Raw genomic sequence first — 14,134 nt, forward strand, 5'->3', positions numbered from 1 at the left:
GGGTGTCTCCTTGTCAGTTGTAGTTATAGCCAAGTAACATTTATTGATTTAACATTAAATCAAGTTAAAGATCATGTTGCCTCTGTTGCCCGTTCATGCCGCTTTGCGCTGTATAACATACATAAGATCAGACCATACCTAACACAACATGCCACCCAGCTCCTGGTGCAATCTACTGTCACCTCCCACCTCGATTACTGCAATGCCCTTCTAACTGGTCTTCCAGGCTGTACTGTGAGACCTCTTCAAATGGTCCAGAACGCAGCGGCGTGCGTGGTCTTCAACCAGCCAAAATGAGCACACGTCACCCCTCTGTTCATTGAGCTCCACTGGCTACCGCTAGCAGCACGCATCAAATTCAAATTGCTAACACTAGCATACAAAGTCCGAGATGGTACGACTTCCATCTACCTGAATCCTCTTGCAAAGGCTTACGTCTCAGCCCGGCCGCTCCGGTCATCACAGGATCGTCGGCTAGCAGTGCCTACACCACGCTCAGGACAATCCAGACTCTTCTCATGCATCGTTCCACAAATGTGGAATGACCTTCCAAGCACTACCAGAACAGGGGCTTCCTTTTCAATTTTCAAGAAACTCCTGAAGACCCTGCTCTTCAGAGAGCATCTTCTAAACTAGCACCCTCCCTGCACCCGTCCTCCCTCTCTACTGTCCACTCCTTGTTCCCTCCTCTCCATGACTGATGTCAAGTTGTTGTTGTTAGCCTCAAGGGCAATATGCCGATTATCACTTGTAAAACGCTTTGGACAAAAGCGTCTGCTAAATACATAAACATATGTTTTATATCACAGGGATTGCCAAAACAAGGATTGTCCAACTGTGGAATATTTGCAGTGATGGTAACTCTCATTATCATCATCATATTATTTTCTGGGTTTTATAATAATTTCATTCTTCTCAATAGTGTGCATTCTACTTTGTGATGGGAGCATCTTTTGATTTCAGTGAGGTAAGGTCACTGATGAGAGTAAACGCTTAGTGGTGGACTGGTTCACTAAATTGTAGGTTTTCATATCCTGCAGATGGACACGATGAAGATAAGGAGATGGTGGTGTGAAGTCCTTTTAAGAAACTTCCCGGTGAAGTAAGGACAATAACTCGCTATGCTCTTTACTACATCGTATTACACCAATGGCTACTTTGTTTAAAGACTTTTATTTTGTCATGTTTACAGATCCAGAGAACTACAAAGAGAGAGAGAGAGCGGAGAGGAGTAGAGGGAATAGCAGCAGAGAGGGCTCACTGTGGAACTGTTCAGATAGTTTGTGATCACCTCATTGGTACTATAAGTGTTTTCAGTGTATATTTGCACTAAGTTTGTGTTTTGTAAATGCAATAGTGATGTTTGGAACTGACTTAAAATAGTCATTTATATTTTGCAAGCCTCCGTGTGCCGAAGACCACACATATGCCAAAACCACAGAGGAAGAACCTGAGGTTAGTCTCCTAGTTCACAGCATGCATAATTAAGAATTGTCATTTATATTTACTTTTCAGGAGACCAAGAATCTGAATAAAGGGTTTAGAATGGTCTCTATCAGGGCTCCTGGAACAGATGAAAGCCAAAAGAAAATTTCTTTTGCCTTTTAGAGGCTCAAAACAGCGTTTTAGATTGCTCATAAACAGCATTATCGGTCTCCTTTAAAGTTGAACTGAATAAAACGGAAACCACCAAAATGTTTCTTTAACTGGAAATAATACTTCTTTAGAACAGCATTTTGTATTATGTTTGAAATTATGTCAGGAACAACACTGAGAAATTTGGTGTTGTTGTTTTATGGTCTTGCAGATACAGATACAAAGGACACCGCCAATTTTACAGGCAAGACTCACTCATATTCATGTTGTCTTGTAATTTTATGACAGTCTCATGGTGCACATGTGTGTTTGTCAAGCTCCACACTAGTTTCACTCTAAAGGGACACTTTGGGACAACTCCATCACATTCCAACAATTTTTATTATGTCAGTTCAGTGAACATTAGGTTGATAACCTTCAAAGAACAGAGACAAGTGTTAGATGTCACATAATTTATATAAAATACAATAAACAAAGAACTTTCTAAACTAAATCTTCCCACACTAACAGTGTAAACGATTAAATTAAAAGCATGACTTTAAAGGTCACCCAAAACAACTTCATATCATAAACAAAACAATAGTTACCAACCATTGGCATCTTTAGAGTCAACTCATTGTTAGAGCTTGCTGTGCTGTTCCTGTTTGACTGAGGATTGAGAGCCACCACCCTGCATAGGTGTTGTTGGTGCATTCTGGGAGATGTAGTTCTCAGTGGTGGTGGACCAGTTAGACCTCCATTTACTCAACTTTAACCCAACAGTGTTGTTTTCATAGATGCCGCTTCTTGTGCTTGAAGCTGTGCTCCTGGAGGTGATCCTAACAGAAGGAGATGCAGCTTACCTGTCACTGGCACTGACCTGCAAACACCTCAACACCATTGTTTCAGATCCTGTTTTTAGGAAGAAATGGCCTGTATTTGATTTGATATAGCGCCTTCTAGAGTCCTGGAACCCCCCAAGGCGCTTTACAACACAATCAGTCATTCACCCATTCACACACACATTCACACCCTGGTGGTGATGAGCTACAATGTATCCACAGCTGCCCTGGGGCGCACTGACGGAGGCGAGGCTGCCGATCACTGGCGCCACCGGTCCCTCCGACCACCACCAGCAGGCAACGTGGGTTAAGTGTCTTGCCCAAGGACACAACGACAGCGACAGACTGAGCGGGGCTCGAACCTGCAACCTTCCGATTATGGGGCGAGCACCTAACTCCTGTGCCACCGTCGCCCACTTTGCCTGGCTGGATGGTAATAAATGACCAATGATGTAAATTAATTGGCTTAATTGGCTTAATTTAATTATTATTTTGTTAATAGGTGAGATTCACTGGAGAAGCTTTTCTGCAACCTTCAAGTTTGAGCACACGATTCCGTTCACCGTGGGAAGATGCTCTTCCTGCAACGGTCTATACAAAGACTGTGTGGGCTTCACGGCAAAAGGACGAAGAGGAAAGTACCCTCGCTATTACTCTGGTGGGATACCTGGGCGCTGCCCTGGCTGTCAGCATTGAGCATGTTCAAATGTTCTAACATTGCCAAATAGTCCAGTGAAACATTTCTGCAGCAAGTCCACTCAAATGTGTATTTTTTTTTTGTAATGTTGAAAAGAACTGCTGCTGTTTAGATTTTTTAAAACAATTTCCTGTTGCTCCTCTGTTTGAGAATAAAGTTTCTTGAAAAATTGGTTGCAGTTTATATAAAAATGACTCGAACTTAATAAAAAATCAAATTACAGGTAAAACTCAAAACATGAGAATAGTGAAAAAGTTGAATTATTTCAATAACAAGACTCATTCCATACAAAGCCAGATATTTCAGCCTTTATTTGTTATAATTGTGATAATTATGGCTTACAGATGATGAAAGCTCTGCATTCAAAAATTCTGACGATTAGAATATTACATTAAAAAAATCCAACACTGCTTTTAAATAGAAAATTGTCAGACATAAGTACTTTGCAATTGGTTTTGCTTTTACTAAAATAAATTAATGGGCAACATTCTAATTTTTGGAGTTTCACATGTTTTTAGAAATTATATTGATATGAAACTAAAATCCATAAAAGTCTTTCTCAGCAGCTGTTCAACAGAGCCATCCTTTTGGAAGTTATTCTTTTGTGCTAAAATGGAAAGTTTTCTACACACATCTACCCATTTTTTTCATTAGGTTACATGATAAAATAACAAAAAAATTAAATCAGAACAACTGGAGACACAGGTGACACTTAGGAGAGCTGATGTTACATCTTTGGAGGAATTAGGTTTAAATATCAGTTTTAAATACTATGAATAGTCTCATCAAACTCAAATGGTTACAGTTTCCTACAAATAGTATAAAACTAGGCCACTTGTAAAAATCATCCTGATGAGATTTCTAATGACACTGGCGTTTCAAAAATACCACACCAATTTAAAAAAATTTAAGTGATGTGAAAAGTGTGAAGAATCACAGTCATTCTTTGATGAAGATTATTAAAAAATATAGTTTTAAATGATTTTTGGCTGTGTCATGTTTAGTACAACGATGTACGAAAAATAATGTAATAAACTGTAACTATTAATGAATCAAAAATATAGAAATTACGATAGTTTACCTAGAATTATATTTGTTTCATGAACAGTTAAGATTTTCCAAAAGGTAGCTCGACATTAGCGCCCCCTTCAGTTCCGAAAAGCAATTATACCGTTTCCATATATGGTATTGTTGTGGCCAGTGCCCCTCCCCGCCCCGTGCTACAAGCTGTAGCCGGTGGCTCAAAGAAGCAACAGGAAGCGTTTCGCGGGAAAACGCATGCGTCATTTTACGTTGCTCCACCTAATTGGCTACAAACCGGAAAACTCTGGACCTGACGCACAGATTGGTCGAAAGCGGCGCGCCAAACCTCACGTGGTCTCGCTTTTCGCGCGAAACGGCTCCCTGTTGTCTGGAGGAAAGTGTGCTGCTGCTGTGCGTGAATTACCACCGGGAGAAACGAGCTGTTCGGTCCAGGAATTTTACCAGCAACATTTAAACCCACTCACTGCAGCATGGACGTTGCTACAGCAACCGCGGAGAATGCCGGGACGATGGTGAAAGACGAGTTGGCGGAAAAGTGCCAGAAGTTGTTTCAAGCTTTCTTAGAGGAGTAAGTCGGCCTCGGCGTGCGCGTAGAAGTGTTACCGCGTTTAATAACCTTCTTTATCCGGTAGTAAACGGACCCGCTCTGTGCTGCTTGGGTGTGTTTGATTTGTCTTCCGTTATCAGATTTCAGACCGGGGACGGGGAGGTGAAATACGTCCGGGAGGCAGAGGAGCTGATCAGGCCCGAGAGGAACACCCTGCTGGTGAGCTTCACTGATCTGGAGGGCTTCAACCAGGAGCTGGCCACCACCATCCAGGAGGAGTACTACAGGTGGGACAACCACGCCACGGCGGCATCTGCTGGATTTGACCTGAAAACCGATCAGGTCAAACACGCGTGACAAAGGGGAACTTCTTTTCAAAAATCCAAAACGTCTTTAGACTTTTAAAATAGTAATAAACTGAAAAATACGTAAATTATCTCTAAAACACGGATTTCTTTCATGTGATCAGAACAATGTGACGTAAACTGTTTGGGGTTTGAGCGTCACAATGATGCATTCTCTGGAAAAGGTTCAGCTGAACACTCCAGTCCTTGTAGTACTGCCATTGTTCAAGTCCGCCTGGCCATGTTTATGTTTATCTTTTAATAAATCTGTCAAAAAATGTCCCATCCGCACAAAAACATTTACCTCATTTTCAGGACAAGCTCAGCTTTCAATATCTGTTAAGATTTTGCAGGTATGTAATAACAGAAAAAACAAAAAACGGATGTCTTCAGAAATTTCTGAATAGAAAAAACAAATGTACATGAATAAAAAAGTCTGAAATAGCAGAAATCAAGCCCAACATGTACTGATTTGTTTACATGTACATGTGTACATGTGTGATATTGTCTGTAGTGTTCGGGCGTTTTTAGCTGCTGTGGTCTTCTGCAGAGCAATTCCTGTCCTGCTGAAGATAAAACCATTTCTTACACTCTGCACATCCAGGGAGTGTTTTTTATTTTTGCACCGAGTTTTTGTACCTGTTTCATCCCTGAGGGGAAGCTGATAGCCAGGGCTTCTTCTGGGAATAAATCTGGGTGTCGTGGGTCGACGGTACCTGGGTTTGACTTTGTTGTCCAGGAGTCCAGAAGATGTGGAGCATCTCCAGCAGCATCCTGTCTTTGACATTGCCTGTTGCTGGTGGATGGCCCTTCATCAGAAGAATCTCTAAAATAAAAAATATATCAAATTATATCATATTTATTCAAGCAGTAAATACTGGTAAATGAAAACTGAAAAAAAAAAATACAGAACTAAAGCTAGAAATATATTTGAACTGTAGATAAACTTACTGCAGCTGTGATGGCAAATCATCTTCACTCACACGCGGATCCTCAACCACAGATGTACATGGAGGTTTTGGTTTCCTGGAAGTAGTGGTAGTAGTATAATAGTATAGTAATAGTATTAGCAGGAATACTGGACAACAAAAACTGGAACGTGTTCAGTGGAAAATATTTAATGCAGAGATGCTTACGGTGTTTGTGACGGAAAAACGATGTGGGCACATCTTGCTCCTCATCAACAACTTTTGAGGGAAATTTCCTCTTTCTTTCATTATTTAGAAAAACGAATCTTAATAAAATAATAAAAAGCCTCCATGAAAAACGCAGCTGAAAAAAAACTGAACTACAGGTGGTGTAATGAGTTAAATTACATGTTATCTAATAAACCGTAAGACATAGGATACCATAGTAAATATGAAATCAATCTTATGGATCTGTGGGTCTTTAACCAGAAGATCGGAGCTTTTTATTGCAGAGATTAGATAACAACCTCGTATTCACTCATAGACAACAGGAGAGAGAGTCTAGTTTAAAATTTAAAGATTTATTACTAAACAAATTAAACTAGACTAACTTAAACACTAAATGTATGGTGTAACTAAGGTGAATGAGACGGAGAATGGTGTAGTGTGGAATGTTGCTCAGAACCAGCAAATCCGAAGAAGCGATTAGTTCTTGAGGTTCATAAACACATTCGACGCCATTTCGTCAGCCTACATACCCTTTTGGAAGTCCCCGTTAGATCAGGAATGGCGAGGTCCAGCTGGACCCTCTCTGGAACCGAAACCGGTAGGAAAAGCAGCGTTTGCCGACCAGACCAGTCTTTGAGATACTTCCGGGCCACGACGGTTTTGTTGGCATCTAGCGAGAACCAAACCCGGGTCATGATGGTTCAGCTCTTATTCTGAAAGGAACCGTTGCAGCAGTTGGAACAGCAACAGATTTTATCCAGCTTGTCGTTGGTTCTTTTGGCTGAAGAGGAAAGTTACGGATTGGCCACTCCGACAACTTCTCTAGAACGCTTTGAACTGGCGTTAAAGATGACGTGGGCATAGTTTTATACTTCAGATGTTTTGGTTTATGGTCGAATGAAAAGATAACAGATCTACCAAACACCACCAAAACCACGCCGCCGTCAGATCTGGCAGATTCTGATTGGATCAGTAATGTGTCATGTCTTAACGCTGTGAGATCAGTCCTAGTGGAACATTTAAAGTCACATTACTTATTATATTCTATAGGATTATAATAAAGTAATTAATATTTTGATTTCACAGATTGGTCACTTCTTATTATTGACTAACACTTTGCTTGATTAGCTTATTAAAAATAGAGTTCTTTGATTTATTAAAAAGAGAGATTCCATTCTTCACTCTTCTCTTGAGCTGGAATGAAGCAGTTTATAACAAATGCATGAGACCTTGAGGCCGTATCTCATGCAGACTAGTTCTGTGTCAGAGGAGAGGGGAAAATTACTTTTGGTGGAAAACAGTCATTTCATTCCGTTACAGTGGTAAAACGAGTACAAACACGGCTAGACGATGTCAAAAATTACCAAATATATCCTAAAATTACCATATACAAACATAAAGTAAGATATTTACCAAGAATATTTATTATTTATATCCGTAGAAGAGGTAGAAGTTGAAAATGTGCGTCGAAAACAATTCCTCTGCTCCTCTAGGAAGTGTGATCAGTTTCTGGTTCTTGGGCAGGGACTTGCGTGTCATTACCGTAATGTGTTGTATACCACTGAAAGCGTAGAGTCTCAGCTTTCAGAATCCGTTAGAATCACGTTGATTGCGTAAACGGTTGAAGAGTTATTTTGTGTCGGTGCCGACACAACCGCAGTAGCATTGGTTTGTACGATTCTGGGAGATTTAATCTGTGTTAATCTGTTGTTGTCAGGGTGTATCCCTACCTCTGCCGGGCTGTACGCAACTTTGCGCGAGATCACGGGAACGTTCCTCTCAACAAAGAGTTCTACGTGGCCATCGAGGAGCTTCCCACCAGACACAAGTAAGATGCAGAATAATCCCAAACCAGCTGGCTTCTACTTAAAGATGCAGCAGAACGTCAGATGCGATCGCGTGTGTGTAATCTAGGATCCGGGAGCTGTCTTCCATGCGTATCGGCACCCTGGTGAAGATCAGTGGTCAGGTGGTGAGGACTCACCCGGTCCACCCTGAGCTGGTGAGATAGCCCGCTACAGAGACGACGGCGTAGAGGTTAATGACCTCTGATTGTGACCTGCTTTGCGTTTTCAGGTGAGCGGTACCTTCCTGTGCATGGACTGCCAGGCAGTGATCAAAGATGTCCCTCAGCAGTTCAAATACTCCCCTCCAACCATCTGCAGGAACACCGTCTGCAACAATCGCTCCCGCTTCCACCTCGACACCCACAAATCCAAGTTCATCGACTTTCAGAAGGTAACGCGTAGGACCGATGTGTTTTCGAAGCGGTATCGGCAGGTGTCCGACTTGCTCTGATACTCGTGTTCTTCAGGTGCGTATCCAGGAGACGCAGGCGGAGCTCCCTCGAGGTTCAATCCCACGGTCACTCGAGATCGTTCTGAGGGCAGAGGCTGTGGAGATGGCGCAGGCTGGAGACCGCTGTGACTTCACCGGGACCCTCATCGTGGTGCCGGACGTCTCTCAGCTCAGCACTCCTGGTGTGGCTTTAGATTCCCAAACAGGTCTTGGATCAGGGGATTTTATTCTCTGCTGATGTTTGGGTGTGATCTCCTCAGGTGTCCGAGCAGAGTCCAGCACCCGTGTACCTGGAGGTCCTCAGGGCTTCGAGTCGGAGGGTTTGAGAGGACTGAAAGCTCTGGGAGTCAGAGAGCTGTCGTACAGGCTGGCTTTCCTGGCCTGCAACGTGGCCCCAACCAACCCACGAGTAAGAAACCCTCAGTGCAGCTAAAGCACAGCAGGCTCTTCTAATGCACGTGGGACAGCTAGGGATGGGTACCGAATTTGGTACTTTTTAAGGTACCGACTGAATTCCATAGTACCGACCGAGCACCTATTCACTTCATTTGAAACGGTGCCTCGTTTTGGTACCCGTCCTTCACAACGAGAACTTGCCTAGACAGCTGCGCATGCGCAAGAGCGTTACGTCGTCGGTCGCTGCGAGCCAGTTGTAAACAGAGCAGCATGGTAGGAAGAACGCACGCTAAAGCTTGGGTGCACTTCACTAAATGTGATGGGTAACTGGGTGATGATGAAACCAGCGACAACGATCTAAGTGAGACATCCTCATCTTAATCTGCTCCGGTAGGTAAATAAAATGTTTAAGATAACATTAGCTTGATTTGTTAGCTTCCGTTTCACTAATGGTGCGTTCGCGTTCTCCTCGGAACTCCGAAATTCCGACTAGAAGAACATGAACGTGCTCTAAAGTTTGGCTTCACTTTACTAAATGCGACGGGTGATTGGGTGAAGATGAAACCAGCGACAACGATCTAAGTGTGAGGCATCATTGTTTTAATCTGCTCCAGCAGTTAAACTGTTTAAGATAACGTTAGCTTGATATGTTAGCTTCCGTTTCACTAATGGTGCGTTCGCTTTCTCCTCGGAACTCCGAAATTCTGACTAGAAGAACATGAACGCGCTCTAAAGTTTGGCTTCACTTTACTAAATGTGACGGGTGATTGGGTGAAGACGAAACCAGCGACAACGATCTAAGTGTGAGGCATCATCGTTTTAATCTGCTCCAGCAGTTAAATAAACAGTTTAAGATAACGTTAGCTTGATGTGTTAGCTTCCATTGCCACCGTTGTTATCATCTAATGGTGCGTTCGCTTTCTCCTCGGAAATTCTAACTTCCCAGTAGGAAAAATCAAATGAAAAAAGACGGCAAAAGGAATGAAGATACACAGTAAATTTAGTTCACAGTAAAGATTTTTGCTTCAGTTTAATTATCAGCTTATAAAACTACAAGGACGATGTTAAAATACAAACAGTTGTATGTTATTTATCATGATATTTACCAAATATGGTTCTATATTGAGAAAAATATATATTTAATTATAAAAGAGATTTAAAATAATAAACACTCAAAAGTATTGAAAATTGGTACCGTTAAGTACCGGTATCGATTCGTAGGTGCCGGGAATTAGTACCGGATCGATTCAAATGTCAAAGGTACCCATCCCTAGGGACAGCTGGAACTTTGACCTTTGTTTGGGTTGTAGTTTGGTGGGAAGGAGCTACGGGATGAGGAACAAACCGCTGAAAGCATCAAGAGCCAGATGACTGAGAAGGAGTGGGAGAAGGTGTTTGAGATGAGCCAGGACAAGAACCTGTACCACAACCTGTGCACCAGCCTCTTCCCCACCATCCACGGTCAGCCACCCCACCTCCTGCGTCTTCTCCCCAACCACTACCCCCAGCTAGAACCTTTAATTAGACGTTCTGGTCATTGGTCATGCAGGCAACGATGAGGTGAAGCGCGGCATCCTGCTGATGCTGTTCGGAGGCGTTCCCAAGACAACGATGGAGGAAACCTCCCTGAGAGGAGACGTCAATGTCTGCATCGTCGGAGACCCAAGCACCGCAAAGAGCCAGTTCCTGAAGTATGGAACGTTGATTCCTCCCATCAGACGGTTTCTCTCCATCACACCGACTAACTGGATCTGTGTTCAGGCACGTGGAGGAGTTCAGTCCCAGAGCGGTGTACACCAGCGGAAAGGCCAGCACCGCTGCAGGTCTGACGGCGGCTGTGGTCCGCGATGAGGAGTCGCACGAGTTTGTCATCGAGGCTGGAGCGCTGATGCTCGCGGACAACGTGAGTAAAAAAATAAAGAAATAAATCTGTCTCTGCTCTTAATGTGTCTAAAATGTTGTTTGCGTTCAGGGAGTTTGTTGCATTGATGAGTTTGATAAGATGGACATAAAGGACCAGGTGGCCATCCATGAAGCCATGGAGCAGCAGACCATCAGCATCACCAAGGCTGGAGTCAAGGTAGCACCGTCCAGCTGAGCCCGGAACACCTCACCTGTTCAAGTTTTTACCTCTGGAAAATAATCTCCTCTGTTTGTTCAGGCTACTCTGAACGCACGCACGTCCATCCTGGCTGCTGCCAACCCCGTCAACGGGCGCTACGACCGCAGCAAGAGCCTGAAGCAGAACGTCAACCTGACCGCCCCCATCATGAGCCGCTTCGACCTCTTCTTCATCCTGGTGGATGAGTGTAATGAGGTACGGAAACACACAACACGGAGGGAAAATGTGTGTGTGTGTGATTTTTCCATGCTGTAGTAACCAAGGATCTGATGGAGGTGATCATTTATCTACCCGTGTGTATCTCAGGTCACAGATTACGCCATCGCCAGGAGAATCGTGGACCTGCACTCCCGGGTGGAGGAGTCCGTGGACAGACTGTACTCCTTAGATGAAATCCGCAGATACCTGCTTTTTGCTCGGCAGTTTAAACCCAAGGTGTGTGTTTTAAATAAAAACAGGAAGTACTCCAGAATAAAGCTGCTACAATAAAAGTATCTAGGTTTCAAGCAGCACCCTCCTAAACCCCACTGCAGCTAACGCAAGCCGATACTACGCGAGTCACGGGGGAAAAAGTCCACACATATGGTCAAAAAATATATTCCTTTCAAGTCCACCATCAGTCTGTGATGTCATGTAGGCCACACCCATTTTCACTCTGGTTTTAGCGCTTTGCTCCGCCTCTAAAAACAATCCTCTCACTTTTATTTCCAGGCTACGCCATGATGCCAACAAAAAAAAAACAACTAACTGCTAGCTTTTATATTGGCTACCAGTACAGTAAACCGCTTTTGCCATAAACCAGGTAGAAACCTCCCTCTAGTGTTCCTACCTGAACCACAAAACGGTTTAGTAGAGTTCAGGGGCGGATTAAGGACCGAAGAAGATCCGGGGCTTAACACGCACACACACACACACGCGCACACACACACATGACACGCATTAGTCAACATCATATATGTCTTGTACCACATAATTTTTAATCTGAAGCTACATATTAAGCATTTTCAGGGCAGAGTATTGTTCCTGTTAGTGTTTAGTGTGAGATGATAGTAAATATTCCCGTTCTTTCTCCAACAACTTTACCTGATAAGCTAACTTTAGGCAAACCAGCAGCACAACAAGTACTTTCTAATAAGACTCACAAACCTGAGTCAACACCAGTCTCATCAAAGCTGGGGTTCTGTCGCCGTACTTTTGGTCTAAAAAACGTCCTTATGTCCATCTTCACTCATGCGTTTCAGGCAGAGAGTGTAGAAGAAGCCGGTTGCTGAAGGGCTTCTTCTTCAGTGGTGGAGGCTCAGGCAGGCTGTATACAAACTACTGCCAGCTGCTCCCTCTCTGTTGGACTTTGGTACTGCATGTTACTTCTGCAATTTAGATCCGGGGCTTTTCATGAAACATCCGGGGCTTCAGCCCAAGTAGCCGGGCCTAACGCTGCCCCTGGTAGAGTTTCTGGTCAGCAGAGGGCTACTGGGTGCTGTCCAATATGAAGATGCTTAAGAACCACTAAAACCAGTTTAAAAGCAATAGCTTAAAATGTTAAAAACCACTTGGTGTTGATTTTAAATGGCCTTACATTTATCAGGTGACTGTTTTGGACTGACTGAGTGTAAAAGCTGCAGTGTGTGTGTGTGTGTGTGTGTGTGTGTGTGTGTGTGTGTGTGTCTGTGTGTGTGTGTGTGTCTGTGTATGATGCCATGGCAGATCTCCGGTGAGTCTGAGGAGTTCATTGTCGAGCAGTACAAGCGTCTGCGTCAGCGCGACGGCTCTGGGAGCGTGTCCAAATCCGCCTGGAGGATTACGGTGCGGCAGCTGGAGAGCATGATCCGCCTGTCTGAGGCCATGGCACGCATGCACTGCTGTGATGAGGTACGACGTAGACGGAGGAGCTGACTGGACCAGGACAGAGCAGTTTGGCTCATGTTTACAGAAAGTGTCAAATGACAGGAAGCGGCGTCAAGACACAGCAGATGACTGGTGTGGACATGATCTGGAAAAAAGATGAATATGAAAAGCACCAATGATGGTTTCCTCGTCTCCAGGTGCAGCCCAAACACGTGAAGGAAGCTTTCCGTCTCCTAAACAAGTCCATCATCCGAGTGGAGACGCCCGACATCAACCTGGATCAGGAGGATGAATTTGAGGACGAGGAGCAGCAGGAGGAAGGTATGAGGAGTTATCTGTATGCACACCCTGCTGCTGATGATCTGTAGATCTTCACTGAACAGTTTTCCATCTGCAGTCAACAATGTACCAAATGGTGTCGACGATCATGTTAATGGGATTAATGGTCATGCCAGTGGCGTGAATGGTCACGCGGAGCATGACAGCCAACCCAAACCTTCTCTGCGTTTGTCTTTTGCCGAGTACAAACGCATCTCCAACCTGTTGGTGCTGCATCTGCGCAGAACAGAGGACGGTAAGAGGCGGTCCTCCTACTCCCTTTTGTCTAAAGCTGCAGCTAAACTGGACTTTTCTCCTTTTCAGCCGATCAAGAGGAGGAGCTGAGGAAAAATGCAGTGATAAACTGGTATCTGAAGGAGATCGAGTCAGATATCGACTCTGAGGAAGAGCTGATCAATAAGAAGGCTCTGATAGAGAAGGTCATCCAGAGGCTGGTCCACTACGTGAGTCTGCGCTCGGTGGATATTTCTATCAATGTTCGATTAAAGTTTAATCCGCTCACACCAACGTTTGTGTCTTTGTAGGATCACATCCTCATTGAGCTGTCTCAGGCTGGACTAAAGGGCTCTGAGGCTGAGAGCACAGAGGAAGACGTTGTTCTGGTCGTTAATCCCAACTACATCCTGGAGGATTAAACCATCTGCTCTGGATGTTCATGGTGTTCTGCTGAAGATCGCATGACTTTGGAGATGCTGTTAGACCATCTTTTGGAGGTGGCCCCTGCTGTACAAAGATGAACTATGGAGGCTCCTAAAAGATGAGATGTAAATACGCTGCTTTGTGTAGTTTGCTCCACTGACTGTTATGAGTCAGTAGAACCTCTGGACTGTGTGATGACTTTCTAATAAGATGGTTTCCACTTGTTGCTGGTTTTGTAATATGGTGACAGGAAGTGTACGCTTGTTTACTCAATAAAATGTTAATGTAAACACGTGGTTTTGATCCTGTT

At 43.8% G+C, this 14,134-nt stretch overlaps 1 protein-coding gene across 1 annotated transcript; it reads left to right on the forward strand.

The window, feature by feature from the left end:
• Window positions 1-4,497: 4,497 nt before the first annotated feature.
• mcm6 (minichromosome maintenance complex component 6) lies at window positions 4,498-14,114 on the forward strand. Its single transcript, XM_015957455.3, has 18 exons — window positions 4,498-4,726; window positions 4,846-4,992; window positions 7,903-8,013; window positions 8,100-8,187; window positions 8,262-8,423; window positions 8,500-8,665; window positions 8,744-8,892; window positions 10,190-10,340; window positions 10,429-10,570; window positions 10,641-10,782; window positions 10,852-10,959; window positions 11,041-11,196; window positions 11,308-11,436; window positions 12,706-12,870; window positions 13,044-13,167; window positions 13,244-13,420; window positions 13,489-13,628; window positions 13,710-14,114. The coding sequence occupies exons 1-18, from the start codon at window positions 4,629-4,631 to the stop codon at window positions 13,818-13,820; spliced, it is 2,466 nt and encodes an 821-aa protein (XP_015812941.1). The 5' UTR covers window positions 4,498-4,628; the 3' UTR covers window positions 13,821-14,114.
• Window positions 14,115-14,134: the final 20 nt, after the last annotated feature.

This window comes from Nothobranchius furzeri, chromosome 11 (assembly GCF_043380555.1).
Source record: "Nothobranchius furzeri strain GRZ-AD chromosome 11, NfurGRZ-RIMD1, whole genome shotgun sequence".
NCBI classification, from domain to species: domain Eukaryota; kingdom Metazoa; phylum Chordata; class Actinopteri; order Cyprinodontiformes; family Nothobranchiidae; genus Nothobranchius; species Nothobranchius furzeri.